The sequence below is a fragment of the Mesoplodon bidens genome (assembly GCF_964165515.1).
Source record: "Mesoplodon bidens genome assembly, chromosome: 2".
NCBI classification, from domain to species: domain Eukaryota; kingdom Metazoa; phylum Chordata; class Mammalia; order Artiodactyla; family Ziphiidae; genus Mesoplodon; species Mesoplodon bidens.
This window is the reverse complement of record NC_138177.1, coordinates 21,643,313-21,664,360: the sequence shown is the minus strand read 5'-3', so window position 1 is coordinate 21,664,360 and position 21,048 is coordinate 21,643,313. Positions and strand designations below refer to the sequence as shown.

The window sequence follows — 21,048 nt, the reverse complement described above, 5'->3', positions numbered from 1 at the left end:
TCCCGTGGGGGCCTCACCAGGCGGAGCTGGCTAATTTCGTCGTAGGACATAAAGCTGAGGATGTTTTCGATGGCTACGATGGGCAGCGCCACGAGCGTGTTGTTTTGAGGCAGCTGGTCCGGAGCCAGCGCCGGGGCCGGGGGAGCCTGGGACCCCGGCTGCGGGGGCTGGGGCGGGGGAGGTGGGGGCAGTCGCTGGGTAGAGCCGATGGCCGAAGGGGAGCCGCCGTCGCCGTGGCCACCGCCTCCTTCCTCCACCATCCTTTCCTCCGACGCCGCCGCCATCTTCGGGATTTGATTCCTTCCTCCCACTGCAAGGGGAAGAGGGACACTTCCGGTGCGTCACTTCCGCCTCTTGAGCCGCCGGGGAGGGGCACCTGGAGAAGGGGGAGGAGCCCGTGGATGACAGACGGAGAGAGAGACACATTGCTGCTTGTTCAAGTGGGAAGCAGAGAAGAAAGATAGTCTTTGTAAGCCCTTTCTTCTAAGATTGGAAACGACTTGAGGGCAAGGGAACCCTGTCTAAAATTAACTTCATCGTGCAATTTTCTTAAAGTGCTTCCAATTTTCTTAAAGTGCTTTCCTGATAAAGGGAGATAAAAATTATGTTAACTAGTAAGTGTCGATGGAATGATGTAGAGTATCATCATTTTTCAAGAACCATAGTAATAATTGATTTAGGTAAAAAGGAATGAGGGATTGATTAAAACTACCATATGAATGAACTTTGAATACATGTTCAATTAAAGAGGCCAGACACAAAGGATCACATATTGTATGAATCCGTTGATATGAAACGTCTGAAATAGCCAAATCGACAAAGACAGAAAGTAGATTAGTGGTTCCCAGGGGCTGGAAAGAGCAAAGGAAAGGAGAATGACTGCTAAGGGGTGAAAGGTTTCTTTCTGGGGTAACGAAAATGTTCTGGAATTAGATAATGGTGATCGGTGCACAACTTTGTGAATACACTAAAAACCAATGAATTGTACACTTTCAAATAGTGAATTTTATAATACGTGAATTGTATCTCAATAAAATATTGATTTAGGGGCTTTCCTGGTGGCGCAGTGGTTGAGAATCCGCCTGCCTATGTAGAGGACACGGGTTCGTGCCCCGGTCTGGGAAGATCCCACATGCCGCGGAGCGGCTGGGCCCGTGAGCCATGGCCGCTGAGCCTGCGCGTCCGGAGCCTGTGCTCCGCGACGGGAGAGGCCACAACAGTGAGAGGCCCGCGTTCCGCAAAAAAAAAAAAAAAAAAAAAAAAAAAAATTGATTTAGGCAAGAATCATCAAAAGATGCTAACACTAGAAAGTAAAGGTGTGATGTGGAATATAATATTTACATAGTCTCAAAATAATCCCCATAAATTACATATCAATTACAAAATAAAAAGGTTTACAGTAGTGAAAGTTGGTGGACACCACCACACCAAATCATCAAAATTAACATCATGAGTTATGGGGGGAAATGGATATTATACAGTTCCTGATGTGTTCTCTTAAAAAGGACATAACATAATGTGGTATTCCTACCAAAAAATACATAACCTGTATTTGAGGTAGACAAATCTAGGTAACTATCCCGTCGTCTTAAAAAAGGTTAATGTCATGAAAGACAAAGACTATGAAATTTTACCAGATTAAAAGAGATGAAAGCAACAAGATAACTAAACATGGGTGATCCTGGACTGGATCATGGAGTAGGAAGAAGAGCAGTAAGAACATTACTGTGACAATTTGCAAAATTTGAATACAGAATATATGTTAGATAATAATATTGTAATCATATTAAGTTTCCTGATTTGGATAATTTTATTGCAGTCTCATAAGAGAATGTCCTTCTTCTTAGGAAATACACGTTGAAGTGTTTAGGGGTAAAGGAGCATGATATCTCAATTTGCTCTTAAATGGTTCAATATGTAGATAGATAGAGAATGAGATTAATAAAGCAAATATGATAAATGTTAACAATTGCTGAATCCAGATGAAGAGCATATGAGAGTTTGTACTATCTTTTTTTTTTTCCTGCCAGTTTTCTGGAGCTATAGTTGACATACAGCACTGTATAAGTTTAATGTGTACAGCATAATGACTTGACTTACATACATCATGAAATGATTATCACAATAAGATTAGTGGACATCCATCATCTCATATAGATACAAAATTAAAGAAATAGAAACATTTTTTTTCTTGTGGTGAGAACTCTTAGGATTTACTCTCTTAACAGCTTTCATATATCACCTCTAGCAGTGTTAATTATATTTCTCATGTTGTACATTACGTATCCTTGTACTATCCTGTGACAAGGATTAAAGGTGCACAAATCACTAAATTTTGAAGCTTTCTGTCTTTCGTTCTGGGTGTTTAATCTTTTTTTTTTTTTTTGCGGTACGTGGGCCTCTCACTGTTGTAGCCTCTCCCGTTGCGGAACACAGGCTCCGGACGTGCAGGCTCAGCAGCCATGGCTCACGGGCCCAGCCGCTCCGTGGCATGTGGGATCTTCCCGGACCGGGGCACGAACCTGTGTCCCGGCAGGGGACATCGGCAGGCGGACTCTCAACCACTGCACCACCAGGGAAGCTCTGGGTCTTTAATCTTTAAGTTTGCAATGTGTCCTTTCTTTTCCTGCTTTGGTTTGGAATCTAATTGTTGCATGGTAGAAACTGCAGCAGAAGCTAGGCATGACTAAGGGCTAAAGGAAAGGGAGTGGCAACTAAAGCAAGGAGATGAACTGGAGGTGGTGGTAGTGGTTAGCTTGTTAGAATTGGCGTCCTTCCCCCATTCATGGGTATGTAAACTATTGGTCATTTTACCCATCATTGTTGCAGATCATAGAATTCTTTGACGTTACTTCTTTAGTTCCTCTACCCTAGGATTGCTTAGCATTCAATTATGCCTAAGTATGTGCATATTTGTAATCTGTTAACTTTATCTCCACTAATATATTGTAATTTCATTTTTCTACCTAGGGTATTGCTATATCTTCATAGAACCTGTTACAATTTTATCTGAAATGAGTTCATTTTCTACCTTGCTTTATTAGAGTTATATACTTTCTTGGTAGGTTGGATTGAGATTGAATTTCTGTAAATGGAATTGTGCTTTATCTTTATAAAGAAAACCCCTAGGGGCTTCCCTGGTGGTTCAGTCGTTAAGAATCCGCCTGCCAATGCAGGGGACATGGGTTTGAGCCCTGGTCCGGGAAGATCGCACATGCCGCGGAGCAACTAAGCCTGTGTGCCACAACTACTGAGCTTGCGCTCTAGAGCCCATGAGCCACAACTACTGAGCCCACGAGCCACAACTACTGAGCCCACGTGTCACACGAGGAGTAGCCCCCACTCACTGCAACTAGAGAAAGCCCGCACACAGCAACGAAGACCCAACACAGCCAAAAATAAATAAATGTTAAAAAAAAGAAAATCCTTTAAGAAGTGAATCATCACTCCCTTCGTCTATTGGATAAATCCACGAGTTATATGCAGTTTTGTTTTGTTTGAAATGGACCTGTGAAAAGTCTTCCTGTTCCCTTATCTCTCCACATGTGGTCAACTAGTTAACATCTAGGCCAGGCTGACCCCTGATCTAAACAACAGAATAAAACTTGGGAAACAATTTAAACCACTTCCTGCCAGTAAGCCCATTTAACTTGTCTTCTGTTTATGTATATTGGATCTGTGCCCCTATGTTCCCTACATATTTTTTTTTAAAAGAGAAAGTTTCAAAACAAATGATTGCTTTGTTTCAATTATTGAAACCAATGCTTGTTTTAGAGATGTTTCCCAATCAAAACAAATACTTGTAACTAAAACAGATATTTGAACTTCTGGGAGTTCTGACTTCTAAATGTAGTTTTTACACCATCCGTGTACCATAGGATCGTTGCAGGATAATGATCTCTAGTACAGGATGGACCTACGCATCTTAAGATCTGTGTGTTTCTAGTTTCATATTTGATGAGAGAATAATATTACCTTCCTTCTTTATTTCACAAAGTTCATATGAGGATGAGCTGAGATAGCAAATGGGTGGACTTTAGAATTCCTTAGATTGTTCAAGTTCAAGTCAATTTACTGTAATGTAGTATAGTCACTGTACATTATCCTGGCCCCATTATCCATCTGCTTTCCTGGTTAAGATGTGTTCTGAGAGGATAGGATTGGGTTGGGTGCAGTGAGGTATGCTGGGGGCTAAGCTATTCAGTGGCACCTCCACAGGAAGATGGACTTTATATGTGAAAAGAGGAAACTAAAACCAGACATTGTTTTTCCTATTTGTTAGCAGATTTGTAACATATAGAAAGAAGGGTGAACTCATAGACTAACGAAAAAGAGTTTTGAGGGTTTCTATGGATTCTAATTAACCATGTATTTTTTTTCTTTTTTAATTGCAGTAAAGAAAAAAATAACATAAAATTTGTCATCTTAACCATTTCTAAAAGTACAGTTCAGTAGTGTTAAGAATATTCACATTGTTGTGCAATCTCTAGAACACTTTCATCCTGCAAAACTGAAACCCTGTGCTCATTAAACAACAACTCCCCATTCCTCCCTGCCCCCAGCCCTTGGCAACCTCCATGCTACTATCTGTTTCTATGAATTTGACTATTCTAGACACCTCATGTAAATGGAATCATTCCAGTGCTTGTCTTTTTGTGAACTGGCTTATTTCTCTTAGCATAATGTCCTCAAGTTTCATACATGTTGTAGCGTGTGTCAAGATTTTCTTCCTTTTTAAGGCTGTATAATTTCTATTGTATGTATATCCCACATTTTGTTTATTCATCAACGGACACTTGAGTTGTCTCTACCTCTTGGCTACTGTGAATAATGCTGCTATAAAAATGGGTATGCAAATATTTCTTCAAGATCCTGCGTCCAGTTCTTTTGGATATATGCTCAAAAGTAGGATTGCTGGATCATATGGTATTTTCATTTTTAACTTTTTGAGGAACCACCATACTGTTTTCCATAGCAACAACAGTACTTTACATTCCCAACAACAGTGCACAGAGGTTCCAATTTCTCCATATCCTTGCCAACACTTGTAATTTTCTGGTTTTTTTTTTTTTGATAGTAGCCATCCTAATGAGTGTGAGGTGATATCTCCTTATGGTTTTAGTTTTCATTTCCCTAAGTATTAGTGATATTGAGCAGATGCTTGTTGGCTATTCATATGTCGTCTCTGGAGAAATGACTATTCAACGTCATTGCTCAGCTTTTAATTGTTTTTGTTGTTGTTGAGTTGTAGAAGTTCTTTATATGTTCTGGATATTCACCCTTTTTCAGGTAAATGATTTGCAAATAGTTTCTCGCGTTCTGTAGGTTGTCTTTTCACTCTGTTTATTGTGTCCTTAGATGTACAGAGGTTTTTAAGTTTGATGTAGTCCCACTTACTTATTTTTTCTTTTGTTGCCTGTGCTTTTGGTGTCATATACAAGAAATCGTTGCCAAATCCAACGTCATGAAGCTATTGCCTATTTTTTTTTTTTGGAGATATATAGTTTTAGATCTTACATTTAGGTCTTTGCTCTATTCTGAGTTAATTTTTGTATACGGTACAAGGTAAGGGTCAAATTTCATTCTTTTGCATGTGGATATCCAGTTTTCCCAGCATCATTTGTTGAAGAGCCTGTCCTTTCTCCATTAAGTGATCTTGGCACCCTTGTCATAGATCATTTGACCACATATGAGTGGGTTTATTTCTGGGCTCTCTATTCTATTCCTTTGGTCTACATGCCTGTCTTTATGCTAGTAGCACCCTGTTTTGATTACTGTAACTTTGTAATAAATTTTGAAATCAGAATGTGTAAGACCTCCAACTTTATTTTTCTTTTACTATTTTTTTTAAGACACATTTTTGGACTAGATGAGTAGTTTTCTGTCATGGCACATGTCTGAAATTCTATTATTAGATACATTTTTTTAAATTTAAAGCTTTGACTCTAGGGAAAGTTAGCCCACCAAACTTTCAATTCAGCAAGTGCTTATTGCTTGCTGGATGGATAAGGCACCGGGAAGATACTAACGTAAATGATGTTTCACATCCCTGAGAGGAAGTGAATCTGACTGCGACATTGGTTACCACATGAATCCACTGAACTGATTGCATTGACCTGGCTGGCTGGACTGGCATCTCCTTATTTCCTCATATACAGTGTTTCTAAAGTTTATTTGGAAAGAAAAGTTGAATTTCATGGACTGTTTTTCATACAAAGTGATTCAGCTTTCTCCTGCCATTAGAAAAGCGTGTAAACAAAAATTATAGGAACATGTAAGTAGTAGTTAATTCCAACTTAAAGGATCAGGGAAAACTTCGCAGAGGTTACATTTCAGCTTTACCTAGAAGGATGATGGTATTGGGATACTTGCGGACGCTTTCTTAATTAAAAAGTGACAAAGGGTATGAGGACATTTCGAACAAGAGGAACAGTAAGAGCAAATAACACCAACTATGTAAACAACTGGAAGATCAGGAAAGTGCACGTGTGTACAGGATTTTGGGCTTTAATTCTGTAGACTAGTGGGGATTATTTTTGTTCTTAATTCTTTTGAAATGCTTGTGCCAATTATCAGTTTATTGCCTCTGAGCTCTAAATTCACCCTTTTTGACTGCTTTGTGAAAACAGATATGGGCCCTGTAAATATTTTTCCTTCCCAGAGAGATGTTGCCACAGGAAAGGGTTTTCTTACTGGTTCCAGTGTGCTTGCTTGGCAGGCTCCTGCAGCAAGCACGTGGGTGGCTTCTCCTGCCCCAGCTCCTCCACTGCATCGTAGTTAGGGGCACCCCGTGGACACCAGCTCTCCCTGGCACCTCCTCCTCCCTCGGATGGTTTTGTAGTAAAGTGCCTCTGGTGAGACACCTCCCGGAGAACAGCTTTCCACTTTCAGTAAAGTCTCAGAGGGTGGATTATTTCCAGCAAGTTTTGCCAGCACAGCACAACACAACCTCAACTTCTCTGCTGTCCAGTGAGACACAGCTGCGCCCTCCAGCAAGGTCTGGGTCTCAGGCCTGGAGGAGTTTCTTCGGCACTGCTGTGTCTTAGTTCAAAGGATATGGCTGCTCCTTATATTTGCCATTTCTATATTCTTTTTTTTTTTTTGCGGTATGCGGGCCTCTCACTGTTGTGGCCTCTCCCGTTGCGGAGCACAGGCTCTGGACGCTCAGGCTCAGCGGCCATGGCTCACGGGCCTAGCCACTCCGCGGCATGTGGGATCTTCCCGGACCAGGGCACGAACCCATGTCCCCTGCATTGGCAGGTGGACTCTCAACCACTGCGCCACCAGGGAAGCCCTATGCTCTGTTTTTAAATGTATCCAGGATTTTGTTTTAATCAGGTATAGTAAGATGACAGACATAGAGACAACTACCTTGAAAGGAGAGTTTATTACTTATAATTCCCAAGAGGAAGGGGCCACCACATCACACACACACACACACACACACACACACACACTTTCCATGTGAAATCATGTGGGGAAGCACCACGATCAGCTATGAGGCAGAAGGAACAGAGGGGAAAATATGGCCCAGGGTGTTTATTGTGGTTTTTCGGGGGAAGGAATGGGTGAAGCGAGATAGGCAAGTTGACCAAGTTTAGGATTGGATAGCTTGAATAATTTCAGCAGGCTCTGGCTACCAGATTGTCTCTAGTTGTCCTGTACTTGGCTCCGGGGTGATTTAGGGCAAGGGGATAGTGTTCTGAACTGACAGAGGCTGGTAAAAGGAGGTGGTTGGACTCTGAATTGGTCGGTGTGCACATCAAAGACATGTTCAAAGGCAAGTTGTTTTCTGTCTCTAGGAATATGCAAATCCTGGGAGAGGCAGTCCTTCCCCAGGTTGAAATGCCCCAAGATGTCTAAGCATCGTAAAATATAGAAAAATAAGAAACCTGATTAATACACCTTCTCTGACCTCCCCTCTGCCCCCAGTGGTCTTGTCTTCCATTCTATCTCAGCTACTTACTCTCATAGTCATGTGGTAGACCTTGTCATCATCAGTGACTGGAACTTTTTATATATGTTTACAATATCCCAGTCTCTGGCCATCTCCTCCTGTCTTTGCAGCTCACTCTCTCTAATACCTCAGTGTTAATAATCGTCTGAACCCACTGGGACCTACCTCCATTGATCACGCTAGTTTTTCTCCTGTCCCTCATCCTTCTCATAACATGGCTTCCTGCCTAACTCTGCTCAAATTCCATTGATAGTCATTATCCTTACTCCCTTGTAGAAATCCTCTACTCGCTTGACCTTTCTCACTTTATCATGCTTCTGGCTAAACTATGGTATTAATATGGTTAAAGTGTGGCTAGATCCAACTCTCTACTTACTTCTGCCTGCAGTAGAGAGCTGAACGTGGCTGCCAAAAAGAAAAAAAAAAGTAACCATGTTGACTGTTCTCATTTTAAATTCATGATCATGACCCTCAAGTGGACCTTACTGCTGCTCTACAATCACTGTACATTTCCCAAGTTCACTTCCTCTACCATTTTTTCTAATGATTATTTCACAACTTCTCCTCTCTTCTCAAACCTTCAATACTCCTCCACCTCTCCACCTGCGTTCATTTATTGATCTGGCTTCTTAACTACTTCAGTGACAAAATAGAAGCAATCAAAAGAGAACTTCCACAAGCTCTCATCCCACATGTACCCACTGACCTTTACCTACCCATGTACTCTGCCTTCTCTTTTGTTACTTTGGATGAATTTTCTAGTTCCCAGAGAGGGCTAAGCTTTCTGCTTCCCTAGTAGATCCCACCTTCCCTCCTCTACTCAAGGAATCACTCCTGCAATTTTCCTTTCTCTCCATTAAAATTTCTCTCTTTACCTAATATTTCTCCTCAGCATACACATATGCCATTAGTTTTCCCACCTTAAAAAAAAAAAACAACAGCTCTTGACCTCACATATCCTTGCAGCTACTACTCCATCTCTCTCCTTCCCTTCACTGCAAAACTTCTTGAGTTGGCCACGTTTCCTGCCTCTAATTTCTCTTCTCATATTCTCTCTTGATTCCTCTCCAATCAGGCTTTTACCCTGGCCACATCTTCAAAATTGCTCTTATTAAGGTCTCCAGGAGCTACACATTGCTAAATCCAATGGCCAATATTTAGTTCTCATCTTACTTGACTTGTCAAAGGCATTTGAGAAGGTTGTTCTACCCTCTTTAAAGTACTTGCTGTGCCTGGCTTTCAGGTCATACATCATCCTGTTTTCCTTCTAACTGACTAGTCTCTTCTTTCATTCTCTCTTCATTTCCCTGATCTCCTAATATTGGGGTGTCTCAGGGCTCAGTCATTGGCCTTCTTCTCTTTATTATCTATATTCACTCTCTAGGTGGTCTCATCTATTGCCTTCTAAAACAAACATATGTCCAGCCCCATCCACTCTTGTGAACTTGAGATTTAAATATCCAACTGCCTAAGGAATATTTCCATTTGGACGTCTAATAGTCATCTCAAATTTAGTACATCTCCAAATGACTGTATCCCCACCTGAGCTCCATCAAACCTGCTCTTTCCACAGTGTTCCTCATCCCAATGAATGGTGACTTCATCCTTCCTCTTGCTCAGACCCAAAACCTTGAAGTCATTTAAAAAAAAACAGTTGTATTAAGATATAATTTAAATATCATACGTCACCCATTTAAAGTGTACAATTCAATGACTTTTAGTGTATTCACAGAGTTGGGTGACCATTACCAGAATCAATTTGAGAACATTTTTGTTACTCCAAAAAGAAACCCTGCACCCCAGAGTTGAAGTCATTCTTAACCCTTCTCTTTCACAGCCCACATCCAATCCATCAGCAAGTCCTGTAGGCTCTACCTTCAGCATATATTCTGAATATTCCACTTCTCACCACTTCTACTGCTTGTTCAAGCCACCATCACCTCTTGCCTGGGTTACTGTAATGGCTTCTTAACTGGTGTTCCTGCATCTTCCCTCATCTATTCTCAACCCAGCAGCCAGAGTGACCCTACTATAACATAAGTCAGATCCCATCTCTCTTCTTCATAGTTTCCATTAGTCAGTAAAAGCTGAAGTCCTTACAAAGGCCAACAAGACCTGACAAACTCTGGCCCCCATGACAGATCTGACCTCATTGTTTACTGCTCTCCTCATCACTCTCATGCTTCAGACACACGGCCTCTTACTCTCCTCACGCCCAACATTCTCCTGCCTCAAGGTCATTCCCTCTCCCTGGAAAGTCCTTTACCTAGATGTTTCCATGGTTCACTTCTTGTTTTTTTGTTTTTGGTTTAAACAAAAAAACTCCTTTATTTCTCACAGTTCTGAAGGCTGAGAAATCCAAGATCAAGGTTCTGGAAGATTTGGTGTCTAGTTAGGGAACACTTCCCGGTTTATGGATGCTTATCTTTTTGTTGTATCCTCACATGGTGGAGAGCAGAGAGTTGGCTATCTTGTTCCTCTTTTAAGGAAACTAGTCTCACCGTGGGACTCCACCTTCTTGACTCCATGGTTCACTTCTTCACGTAAGTGGATTTACCATAAAGCAAAGGAAGCTTAAATGTCAGGCTCCTTCACTTGCTATAGGCCCTTTATCGCACGTTCAGACAACATTTTAATGAAGGATGGTGAGAGATGATGAGTTGATGGCAGGGAGGTAGGATATTTGAATCTCAATATTCCAATTAAGTGTTGGGACAGCTAGGCATGATCTGTCCCTATCTCCTGTTGGTATGGGTCAGCGTGTCTCAGAATTGTGGTCAGAAACTTGCATCAGAAGAATCTGGAGCGGGTTGTTAAAAATGAAGTTTCCTAGGACTTATCTAAGATCTACCAAATCAGAAACTCTGAGAGTCTTCACTGTAAATCAGCTCCACACCTATTCCTTAGGCATGCTACAGGGTTGGCTTTTCTGTATTTATGTGTCCTCCCACCCCCACTCCCATGGCATAATCTATGAGGAAGCTGCTGTTTTTAGATTGCATAATTGTGTACTCAGGTTCATAGTACTGTTAGAACTCAGATTTTCTCATCAGTTAACTATTTAAGAACTCTTCTTTTTTCTGGCTTTCAGGCACTGGCCTCTACTTCTGTGATTTTCATAAAGCATTGTGGGGAATAGGTCACCCCACTTTTTTTGATAAATACTTTTTGATTTTTCCCCCTTAAACTTGGATTTGTAATTCTTTTCAAAGCAAACTTGTCTCATTTTTCTTTGTATGCCTCGAGTAGCTGGCATGGTGCATTGGCAGAGTAGATGCTAACAAATATCCAATGAGTTAGATTAAATGATCATGATGCAGAGTGGAGGGGGGTTTTTACAGTTCTTAGTCATTGGAATGTAATGTGGGGGTCACCTCTTTAATGTCTGCAAGGGTTGGGCAGTGGTAGAGGAGTTGTCACCAGTGTGAGCCACAGCAGTGTGAAGCCTGAAGGACATTATTCCCCAAGGCAGATCCTGATCTACAAAGCTTCAAGATCAAAAGTGGTTCTGATTCAAGACTAACTAGAGACTCCTACCTACAGAGGCTTCAAAAGAAATGATGGTCCATGACTCGTTAATAACTGCTTCATACTTTCCTAGGCTTCATCGAAATGTGACACCATGGTTTGGAGTCTCAAGCCCTAAACAGCAAGCTAGAATGATTCTGAAGCTTAAAAGAGAGAAAAGCCTGAAAACTTTGGATGGAAACACCACATACAGCATTTCTAATGTCTTGATTGTCCCCTGGTCATTGTCCCATACCTACTGGTGGGGGCACATGTTAGGACATAGGTATGGGGAGCAGGTACAGTAGTGCATCAGAGCCAGATTGGGAAGTGAAGGCAGAGTTAAGGAGCAAAGCCAATGTATTGCACGTCAGAAAAGAAGATGCCAAGAGCTGAGAGGGTGGATGGCAGAACTGGGGGCATGGAATGGGAGTTAAAGTCAAGAATTTATCAAAGAAAAAGAGATGGCAGGAGCTGCAGACTAGGGGTGCCTGGTATATTTCTGAATCTGATGGGGTCTGAACTAACAATTGTGGTTCAGATCCCATCTGCTTGATTCAGATACATCTCAGAAAGCAGAAGCCCAGTGAGAAGGGCTTAAAATATTTTTTTAAATTAAAGTATAGTTGATTTATCATGTTGTGTTAGTTTCTGTTGTACAGCAAAGTGATTCAGTTATACATATGTACACATTCTTTTTTACATTCTTTTCCATAATGGTTCATCATAGGATATTGACTATATTTCCCTGTGCCATACAGTAGGACCTTGTTGTTTATCCATTCTATATATAATAGTTTGCATGTGTTAACCTCCAACTCCCAATCCATTCTCTCCAACCTCCCCTCCCCCTTGGCAACCACAAGTCTCTTCTCTATGTGTGTGAGTCTGTTTCTGCTTTGTAGATAGGTTCATTTGTGTCATATTTTAAATTCCACATATAAATGATATCATATGGTATTTGTCTTTCTCTTTCTGATTTGTTTCACTTGAAATGAAAATCTCTAGGTCCATGCATGTTATCACAAATGGCATTATTTCATTCTTTATTATTTTTTTTATTTTTATTTTTTTTTTGCGGTACGCGGGCCTCTCACTGTTGTGACCTCTCCCGTTGCGGAGCACAGGCTCCGGACGCTCAGGCTCCGGACGCTCAGGCTGAGCGGCCATGGCTCATGGGCCCAGTCGCTCCGCGGCATGTGGGATCTTCCCGGACCGGGGCACGAACCCGTGTCCCCTGCATCAGCAGGCGGACTCTCAACCACTGTGCCACCAGGGAAGCCCAATGACGTATTTTTTAATTAAAGTAAAAACGAAACCGAACATTTTCATCACCCCAAAAGATTCCCTCGCGTTCCTTCCCAGTCAATTCCCACTCCTCATACTTCTCGCTCCAGGCAACCACTGGTATGCATTCTATAATCACAGATTGGATTTTTTTGTCCTGGAGTTTTGTGTAAATGGAATGATAAGTGCCGGGGAGAGGAAGATGAATCATTCATGGTCAACTGTCCGGCACGTTTCTCAACTTTTAGGTCTGTGTCCTCGTTGATAACGATAGAAATCTCAGATCCTTTACTGATTTACAGGGTATGTCCATAGTGAGGCATGCCCCCATGTCCCCTACTTTCTTATGACCTTGAGAAACAGTGCTTCTTTGTGTCCTCTGCAGCAAAGAGCTTGTTGAGAATTACTTTCAGACATTTTCATATCAAAAATGTACACTTTCCTTTTTTCCAATGTAAAATAATATTAGAACATTATAATGTGATTTCAACTTACATAGTTCACTTCTCCAAATTCTGAGAAGTCCCCATCTTGGGTGGAGGGATGGTCCTTACCTCTGAGAATCACTTGTCTATTTTTTTGTCCGAGGGGGTGGCTTGTGGGATCTTCGTTCCCCAGCCTGGGATTGAACCCGGGCCACGGCAGTGAAAGTGCAGAGTCCTAACCACTGGACTGCCAGGGAAGTCCCATCGCTTGTCTATTCTAACAATCACATGGAAATTAAATGGCTAACTATTGGCATTGATCTGCCAAAGGACATTCTGGGAAGAAGTTGTACAGCGTTTTGCCTCTCCCAGCTCAATTTAAAGTGCTTGTCCTTTTATGGAAACCAAACATTTAACGATCACAGGCCAAAGCAATTACTCATGTCTTTGTTTTATATCCCTTGCCTTCCTGATATTATTTTTAATAGTTCTTCCATAATCATATAATAGCTTCATTTATAGGGTCATTGGGATCCATGAAATAATGAGTGTTCAAATAGGTTATCCAGAGACTTCAAATCGTTACAAGAGGCAGGACATTCCCAGCTGGGCTGTTGTAGGATTTAGTTTTCACAGCAAAGAAATCAAATAGTATCATACTGCAACTGCAAACGGAGAACATACAAGTGTTAGAATCTAATGTGTCCTAATAGCACATTTAAATTTTGACTAGTGGGATGGCAGAATGCAGGGCACACAGCTATGGAGGAGGGTTAGTTTGTCCAAAGGAAAGAAGCAGTTGATTTACTTAGGGAACTACATCCTCCTCTTCTTCCTTTTCCTCCTCCTCTTTATGATAACAGTAATGGTCATAGTGATTTTGTACTTGGTTTTCACTTTCAGCCCAAGATTTCACAGCTTTTTCTCTAATGCTCAAATTACCAAAGAACAGATATCAGAGTAGGAGGAATAAAAAAAAATACTGAGAAAGAAAAAAAAATGAAAGAGAGAGAAGCTAGGCATTGCATCCGTTTTTCTAGTTACTCTAAAATCTGTGCATGTGTTGAGCCATCAGCAGGAAGCTGGATAACATTATTTTTGTTCCCTATAGATGTTTTTGTGGCTGTTGAGGACTATATTACACACTATTTCCTTTGTGAGAGCCTGCAGGAAAAAAATTTTCTCTGATTTTAATAGTTGTTCTTTTCCTGTGCAACAAATTGCTTTAAACTTTGGAGAGCACCGTGCATCATGTAATTGATCATATTTTTTTCTTCTGTTCTAGAATCCTGAATATTCAGAGTTCAGAATTTGTGGCTCCCACCTCTACCCAGTGAATAAGCCCTCCTAGCTTCCTTCTATTTTTTCTATCCTGATAGTCTCTTCATTCTGATTTCCTCACTAGATTTTATTTTAACTTTATTACAGTGTATTGTAGGATTACTGAGACACTGTATCCTCTTTGGAAACAAAGGCATATAAATAAGAACTTATGGGGGAGAAACGCCTTGATAATAAGGGACCTGGGCAGTTATCTTGTGGTTTGGCAGTTTGAATTTTTATTGTACAGGTTCTGGACTCTGGCCACTGGGGGTTCAAACCTTCACTTTACTACTTCCTGTTTGATCTAAGGGAAGTCACTTAATCTCTTCATGCCAGTAGTTTTCTGCTTAAGCAGATCCATCTCAGTTTTTTCATTTACTTAGCATTACTTAGGAAATCCACTTATTTGGTTTAACCTTCTAGGTTCTCTGTGTTCAGGACATCACGGTCTTTTAGTCACAACGTAGCCAGTATATTAGTTATGTGTATTCTTACATAACAAATTATCCCAAACTTTTAGCAAATTAAAACAACACATATTTATTATTTTATAGTTACTGTGAGTCAGAAATCTGTGATGGGCTTAGCTGGGTCCTCTGCTTCAGAATTTCTTATAAGGCTGGGACTTCCCTGGTTGTCCAGTGGTTAAGACTCCGTACTTCTACTGCAGGGGGCACAGGTTCAACCCCTGGGCCAGGAACTAAGATCCCACATCAGCGTGTTCAAAAAAAAAATATATATATATATATACAATTTCCTAAAAGGCTGAAATCAGGGTGTTACCTGAAGGCTCAGCTGGGGAGGGATCAGCTTCCAACTTCACACACATGGTTGTTGACTGGATTCAGTTCCTTTTGGCTTTAAAAATTAAAATATAGTTGATTTACAATATAGTGTTAGTTTCAGGTGTACAGCAAAGTGATTCTGATATATATATTCTTTTTAAAAATTATTTTCCATTGTAAGTTATTACAAGATATTGAATATAGTTCCCTGTGCTATATGGTAAATCCTTGTTGTTTATCTGTTTTTTTTTTTTTTTTTGCGGTACGCGGGCCTCTCACTGTTGTGGCCTCTCCCGTTGCGGAGCACAGGCTCCGGATGCGCAGACTCAGCGGCCATGGCTCACGGGCCCAGCTGCTCCGCGGCATGTGGGATCTTCCTGCACTGGGGCATGAACCCGTGTCCCCTGCATCGGCAGGCGGACTCTCAACCACTGCGCCACCAGGGAAGCCCTGTTTATCTGTTTTATATATGGTAGTATGTATCTGCCAATCCCATACTCCTAATTTATCCCTCCCTCTCCTTCCCCTTTGGTAACCGTAAGTTTGCTTTCTATGTCTGTGAGTCTGTTTCTGTTTGTAAATAAGCTCGTTTGTATTATTTTTTGGAATTCACATATAAGCGATATCATGTAATATTTGTCTTTGTCTGATTTGCTTCACTTAGTATGATAATCTCTAGGTCCATCCACGTTGCTGCAAATGGCATTATTTCATCCTTTTTTATGGCTGAGTAATATTCCGTTGTATATATATACCACATCTTCTTAAACCAATCGTATGTTGATGGGCACTAGGGTTGGTTCCATGTCTTGGATATTGTACATATTGCTGCTATGAACATTGCAGAGTATGTATCTTTTCAAATTAGAGTTTTAGTCTTTTCCAGGTATATGCCCAGCAGTGGGATTGCTGGTCATACCGTAACTCTATTTTTAGTTTTCTAAGGAACCTCCATACTGTTCTCCATAGCGGCTGCACCAATTTACATTCCCACCAACAGTGTAGGAGGGTCCCCTTTTCTCCACACCTCCTCCAGCATTTATTGTTTGTAGACTTTTTGATGATGGCCAATCTGACCAGTATGAAGTGCTACCTCATTGTGGTTTTGATTTGCACTTCTCTAATGATTTGGATTCAGTTCTTTGAGGGTTGTTGGACTGAGGCCTCCCTCAATACCTTGCCTTGTGCTTCATCAAAACCAATAATAGATTTGATCTGCTAGCAAGATGAAAGTCACCATCTTTGTAACCTACAGTATAATAACGAATATGCTTCTCATCTTTGCTCCTGGTTCCTGGAAGATAACCTCTACATCCTTGGAAGTTCCTGAGTTATAGGAGTGTCTTTTTTATTCATGGTGGGACCCTCGACCATACCTGAGTTTATGAGATGAAAAGGATGCAAAGTCAGAGTAGAGGGTTGGAATTTTTAGCTCAACCTCCAGGGAGAAAAAGGGGTTGGAGACTGAGCTCAACCAATGATTAAATCAACCCAGGACAAGTAATGAAACTGCAATAAAAACTGTGGAAACTGAAGCTCAGTGAGCTTCCTGGCTTGCGAATGCACTGACGTACTAAGAGGTTGCTGTGTCCTGATTTTACAGGGAGAGGACATGAAAACTCTGCCTCAGAGGCCCTCCTCAACTTTGCTCTGTGTGCCTTCATTTGTATCCTTTACAATAAAACTGTAATTCTAAGTATAGCACTTTCCTGAGTGCTGTGACTTGTTCTAATGAATTGTTGAACCCTAGAGGGTAGTGAGAATCCCTGGATCTGGAGCCAGCTGCTCAGAAGGGTCAGTGGCTTGGGGATGCCCAAACTTGTGGCTGGCATGTAAAGTGTGGGCAATTTTGTTGGGGTCTGTGCCCTTAAATCTGTGGACTCTGTAGTCACTCCTGGCGGCTAGTGTCAGATTGCATTGCAGTATTGCACCTAATCATGAAATGACGTCCCATCACTTTTGCTGTATTCTGTTGGATAGAAGGAGTCACGAGGTTTAGCTCACACTGGAGAGAAGAGGATTGCATTAGGATGTGAACCCCAGGAGGAAGAGAACATTGGCAGCCTTGTCAGAAGTTTTTTTTTTTTTTTTTTTCAGTACGCGGGCCTGTCACTGTTGTGGCCTCTCCTGTTGCAGAGCACAGGCTCCACACACGCAGGCTCAGTGGCCATGGCTCACGGGCCCAGCCGCTCCGCGGCATGTGGGATCTTCCCGGACCAGGGCATGAACCCGTGTCCCCTGCATCGGCAGGCAGACTCTCAACCACTGCGCCACCAGGGAAGCCCTGTCAGAAGTTTTTGATCGCAGTCAGTGTAGCCCCACGGAATAAGGTGATCTTCCTTAGAACATCTTGATCGATTAGATGCACATGAGATCATGGATTATGAAATTTTAATGCTGGAAAGGACGTTAGGTATTGTCTAGTCTAGTTCAACCCTCTTGTTTTACAGATGAGAAAAGTCAGGCTTAGTGTGCGTAGGTGTCTTGTTTGAGAGCGTGTGATGAGCCAGTGTCAAAGTCAGGACCAGAACTCAGTGCTCTTTTCCCAATACCGTGCTGACTAAATTATTTAATCTAGCCAATAAGTAAATTAAAACTGCTATAGGTAAATAGTTACATTCATTAAAGTACATTCACAAAGCTTATGAGCTCCTTAGACAAGACAGAAAAACTCCCAGGATGAGAAGATTCAGGTGGGGTCAAAGATTTTGAAAGGCAAAGATTTTAACTGGCAGAAAATTGGAAAAGCTCTTTGTTTCCAGTACATGATGCAGTGATTTTTTAAAAATTAGAAAATCAAATTAAGAAGGAAGCGTAGAATTTCAGAGGTTAGAAAACAAAATGTAGAAGCAAAAGGGAATTAAGCTTCAGACTCATAGTTCACAGAGTATTAGTCATGTTCTCTAGACTGGTCCATACGTGAATTCAGCTTCTTGATTAGTGTCATGATCAGTGGCAGAGGAGTTCTAGAACCAGTACTGAAATGAATGTTGCACAGCTCGCAACACGCTAGCAGAAATTATATGATGAGCTGAAGTGGTTTGACCTCGAATAAGATGGGCAGAAAAAAATGCTATTAGGACATAATAAAGGAGCTAATTATGGCTTCTCTAATCGGTTTACAAAATAGCTTCGATTCTGACTTCTGAGCAGGTTGCCAGGAAACAGCAGACTTTGGCATTGTCGGGGTTGGAGGGAGTGGGTAAGAAGCAATGGTCTGCTTCATTTTCAGCAAAGGCAGAAGGCAGCTCGCAAAGTCAAGTTAAACTTCAAACAGCGATTCAGGACTAACAGGGGCTCTGGCTTCCAAAGGCATTATTGGACAAAAGGACTTCTTACAGCAGAGTGTGGTCATGTCACTGACCACAAACAATATCACTAACTCTATTATCTTCACCAGTAAGACCGTGCCCTTCAATGTGTAATTCACAACTGATACTCCCAGCCGTGTTGTCTCTCTTGCCACACTCAAAGCAAATCCTTTGTTCCATTCCCACAAGGTTACTCAGGGTTCCTCAGTCAGGCTGTGAGATTTTTGCCCTCATGCGTTTCCCTATTCCATCTAAATCTTCCTCATTTTTCTGGACCAGATAAAGTCTGCTCCTCTCTGGGAAGCCTTCTCATACTACTACCACTTTATCATTGAACAAAAGCCTAGCACTGTGCTAAGTGCTTTGTAAATATTAATTCAATCCTTATAATAGCTTTAAGAGGTGGGTACTGTTGTTACTGTCAGAGGAAGGCTCAGAGACAGGAGCATTTCAAAAAGGAAAGAAAAAGTTTACTTGCAAAGAATGCAGGAGAGTCAAACTTCAGAAGGTCTGGCACAGCAAACCCAAACACAGGGATTTAAAGAGATAAAACCTACCAAGGTGCCAAGGTTACATATCTGTTCACAGTAAAAAACAACTTTCTCGAGTGATTATCATATTCTCAAAAGTCATGACGTCTGTATAAGAAATAAATAAAATAAAATTCAAAAATTCAAAAAAAAGTCATGATGTATTTTCAGACAACAACATTGCATGAAATAGATAGAATTGCTTTTTTTTAAGGGAGTTCATGGGAAATATTCAAGATTTCTTTATTTGGGGGGACAGAATCAGACATTTTTGGTTTATCTCGGAGTCAAAGTGGTTTTTGTTCATCTGACTATGAACTGTAAAGAACATAATCATGTTGAAAACAAGGCAAAGTATCCGTTTTTCCTTCTACATATCCCCCACCCCTATCTTGGCTCATTACAGATCAGGAAACTGACGCAAAGAGAGGTGAAATAATTTGCTTCAGGTTGTAGGGGTGGCAGATGGTGGAGTGGATTTGAACACAGGTGGCCGGGTTCCACTGGATGACGATACCTGCCCATTCTCAAGGGTACCTCCTTTCTCAGAAATTACTAGCTACTTCCTGCCCATCCATTCATTTATCATTTAATGATTCATGGCCCTATACTATTATTTCATTTTGCATATGTAATTGTCTTATTTCCCCACTGGCCTGAAGGACCCTTTCTAGCTGGGACTTTGTGACGCTGGCATTTGATAGCGCTACACACACAGTTGTTGTTCTATAAATATTTGAGAATGGTGAGTGACCCTCAGGCCCATTTCCACCTGTACAAGCTGGTGGGGGACTGCTCATTATTTACCAAACTTTACTCATACTCATGGTTATTGGAAATATATGCAGCATTATTTTGAGCAAAAGCAAAATATTGAAAATTGAGATTTCTGTGAGGACCCAGAAAGACTTGCTCTAGGCTTGGGAATGCCAAAACTTAAGGTATTTTTCTTCCCGTTTACATTGAAACACTTCCCAGGCCTTCTGAAATGTCACTGAAGGTCACACTTTGAGGTGGCAGCAAAGAGCTGCTGCCATCCAAGGACATGGCTCCAGCCAGTTCCTATAGCAGTGACCGAGGGAAAATGGCTTAATCTTCCTAGGCTTTCATCTCCCATAACACAAGCTTAAGAATCCGTCAGTATAATGATCTCCCCGAAGAGTTGAGGTGAGAAATGTCAGAAATAAGCTTTTCAAGTGAAGGAGATTCACAGTAATAAACTTTTGCTCAAAAAGCCATCCATCTATTTAACAGGCCAGAAACATAACCACCTTTTCTTTTCCAGTGAAAAATAATGTTCTTAGCATTTTCGAGAGATGACCGCTGGCGAGGCGTTCCGCATTTGTGGGTTATTTTATGGCTGCATTTTAAATTCTTGCAGTGAATGAATGGCTTCTGTCACAAAGCTTGGCCCATCATCATACCACAGAGGTATCTCCAACAGTACCACCTTCATCTCTGTAGCTTAAAAAAATATATCTAACTTCCTCTAAGTATTTACATAGCGCATAGTATTCTTTCCTCTGCAAAATGTTGGCTTCGAAATGCGTACTTTGGATGTCATTCTGTTGAGGCAGAGAATTTTGTAATCTTACTTTAACATACTAGGATATGGTACTCCTTTCCCACTTGGATAATTTTTTTCCCCAGTCAGTAGAAATCCCTTTTTATGAGAAGTAAAGAAAACCACACAGACTGTTCAGTTTCTCTCTGAACATATTATAGTAGCATGCTACCTAAATTTTTTCTTTTTTTTTTGAAGAAGCCAGGTTCTAAACAACACACAAGCAAACAAATAAAAAGAAAACTAATTATGGTACAAGGAAGCCGTAAAAACAAGCCATCATTCTAGTTTGGGGTAAGTCAAGAGATGAGGCATTGTCAGCCAGTTGAAAGAGTTGGTTCTAGGCCTAGGCAGTTATT

General features: G+C 41.2%; 2 protein-coding genes across 4 annotated transcripts in view; one reads left to right on the top strand and one right to left on the bottom strand.

The window, feature by feature from the left end:
- FBXO28 (F-box protein 28) overlaps positions 1-304 on the bottom strand; it is a 30,199-nt gene extending 29,895 nt beyond the window's left edge. For all 3 annotated transcript variants that reach the window (XM_081224254.1, XM_081224255.1, XM_081224256.1), the window contains exon 1: positions 18-304. In XM_081224254.1, coding sequence (XP_081080380.1) covers positions 18-284 — 267 coding nt within the window. In that variant the 5' untranslated portion in view covers positions 285-304. The remainder of the gene's footprint in view (positions 1-17) is intronic.
- Positions 1-21,048, top strand: part of TP53BP2 (tumor protein p53 binding protein 2) — a 192,825-nt gene that overhangs the window by 60,485 nt on the left and 111,292 nt on the right. The window lies entirely within an intron of this gene.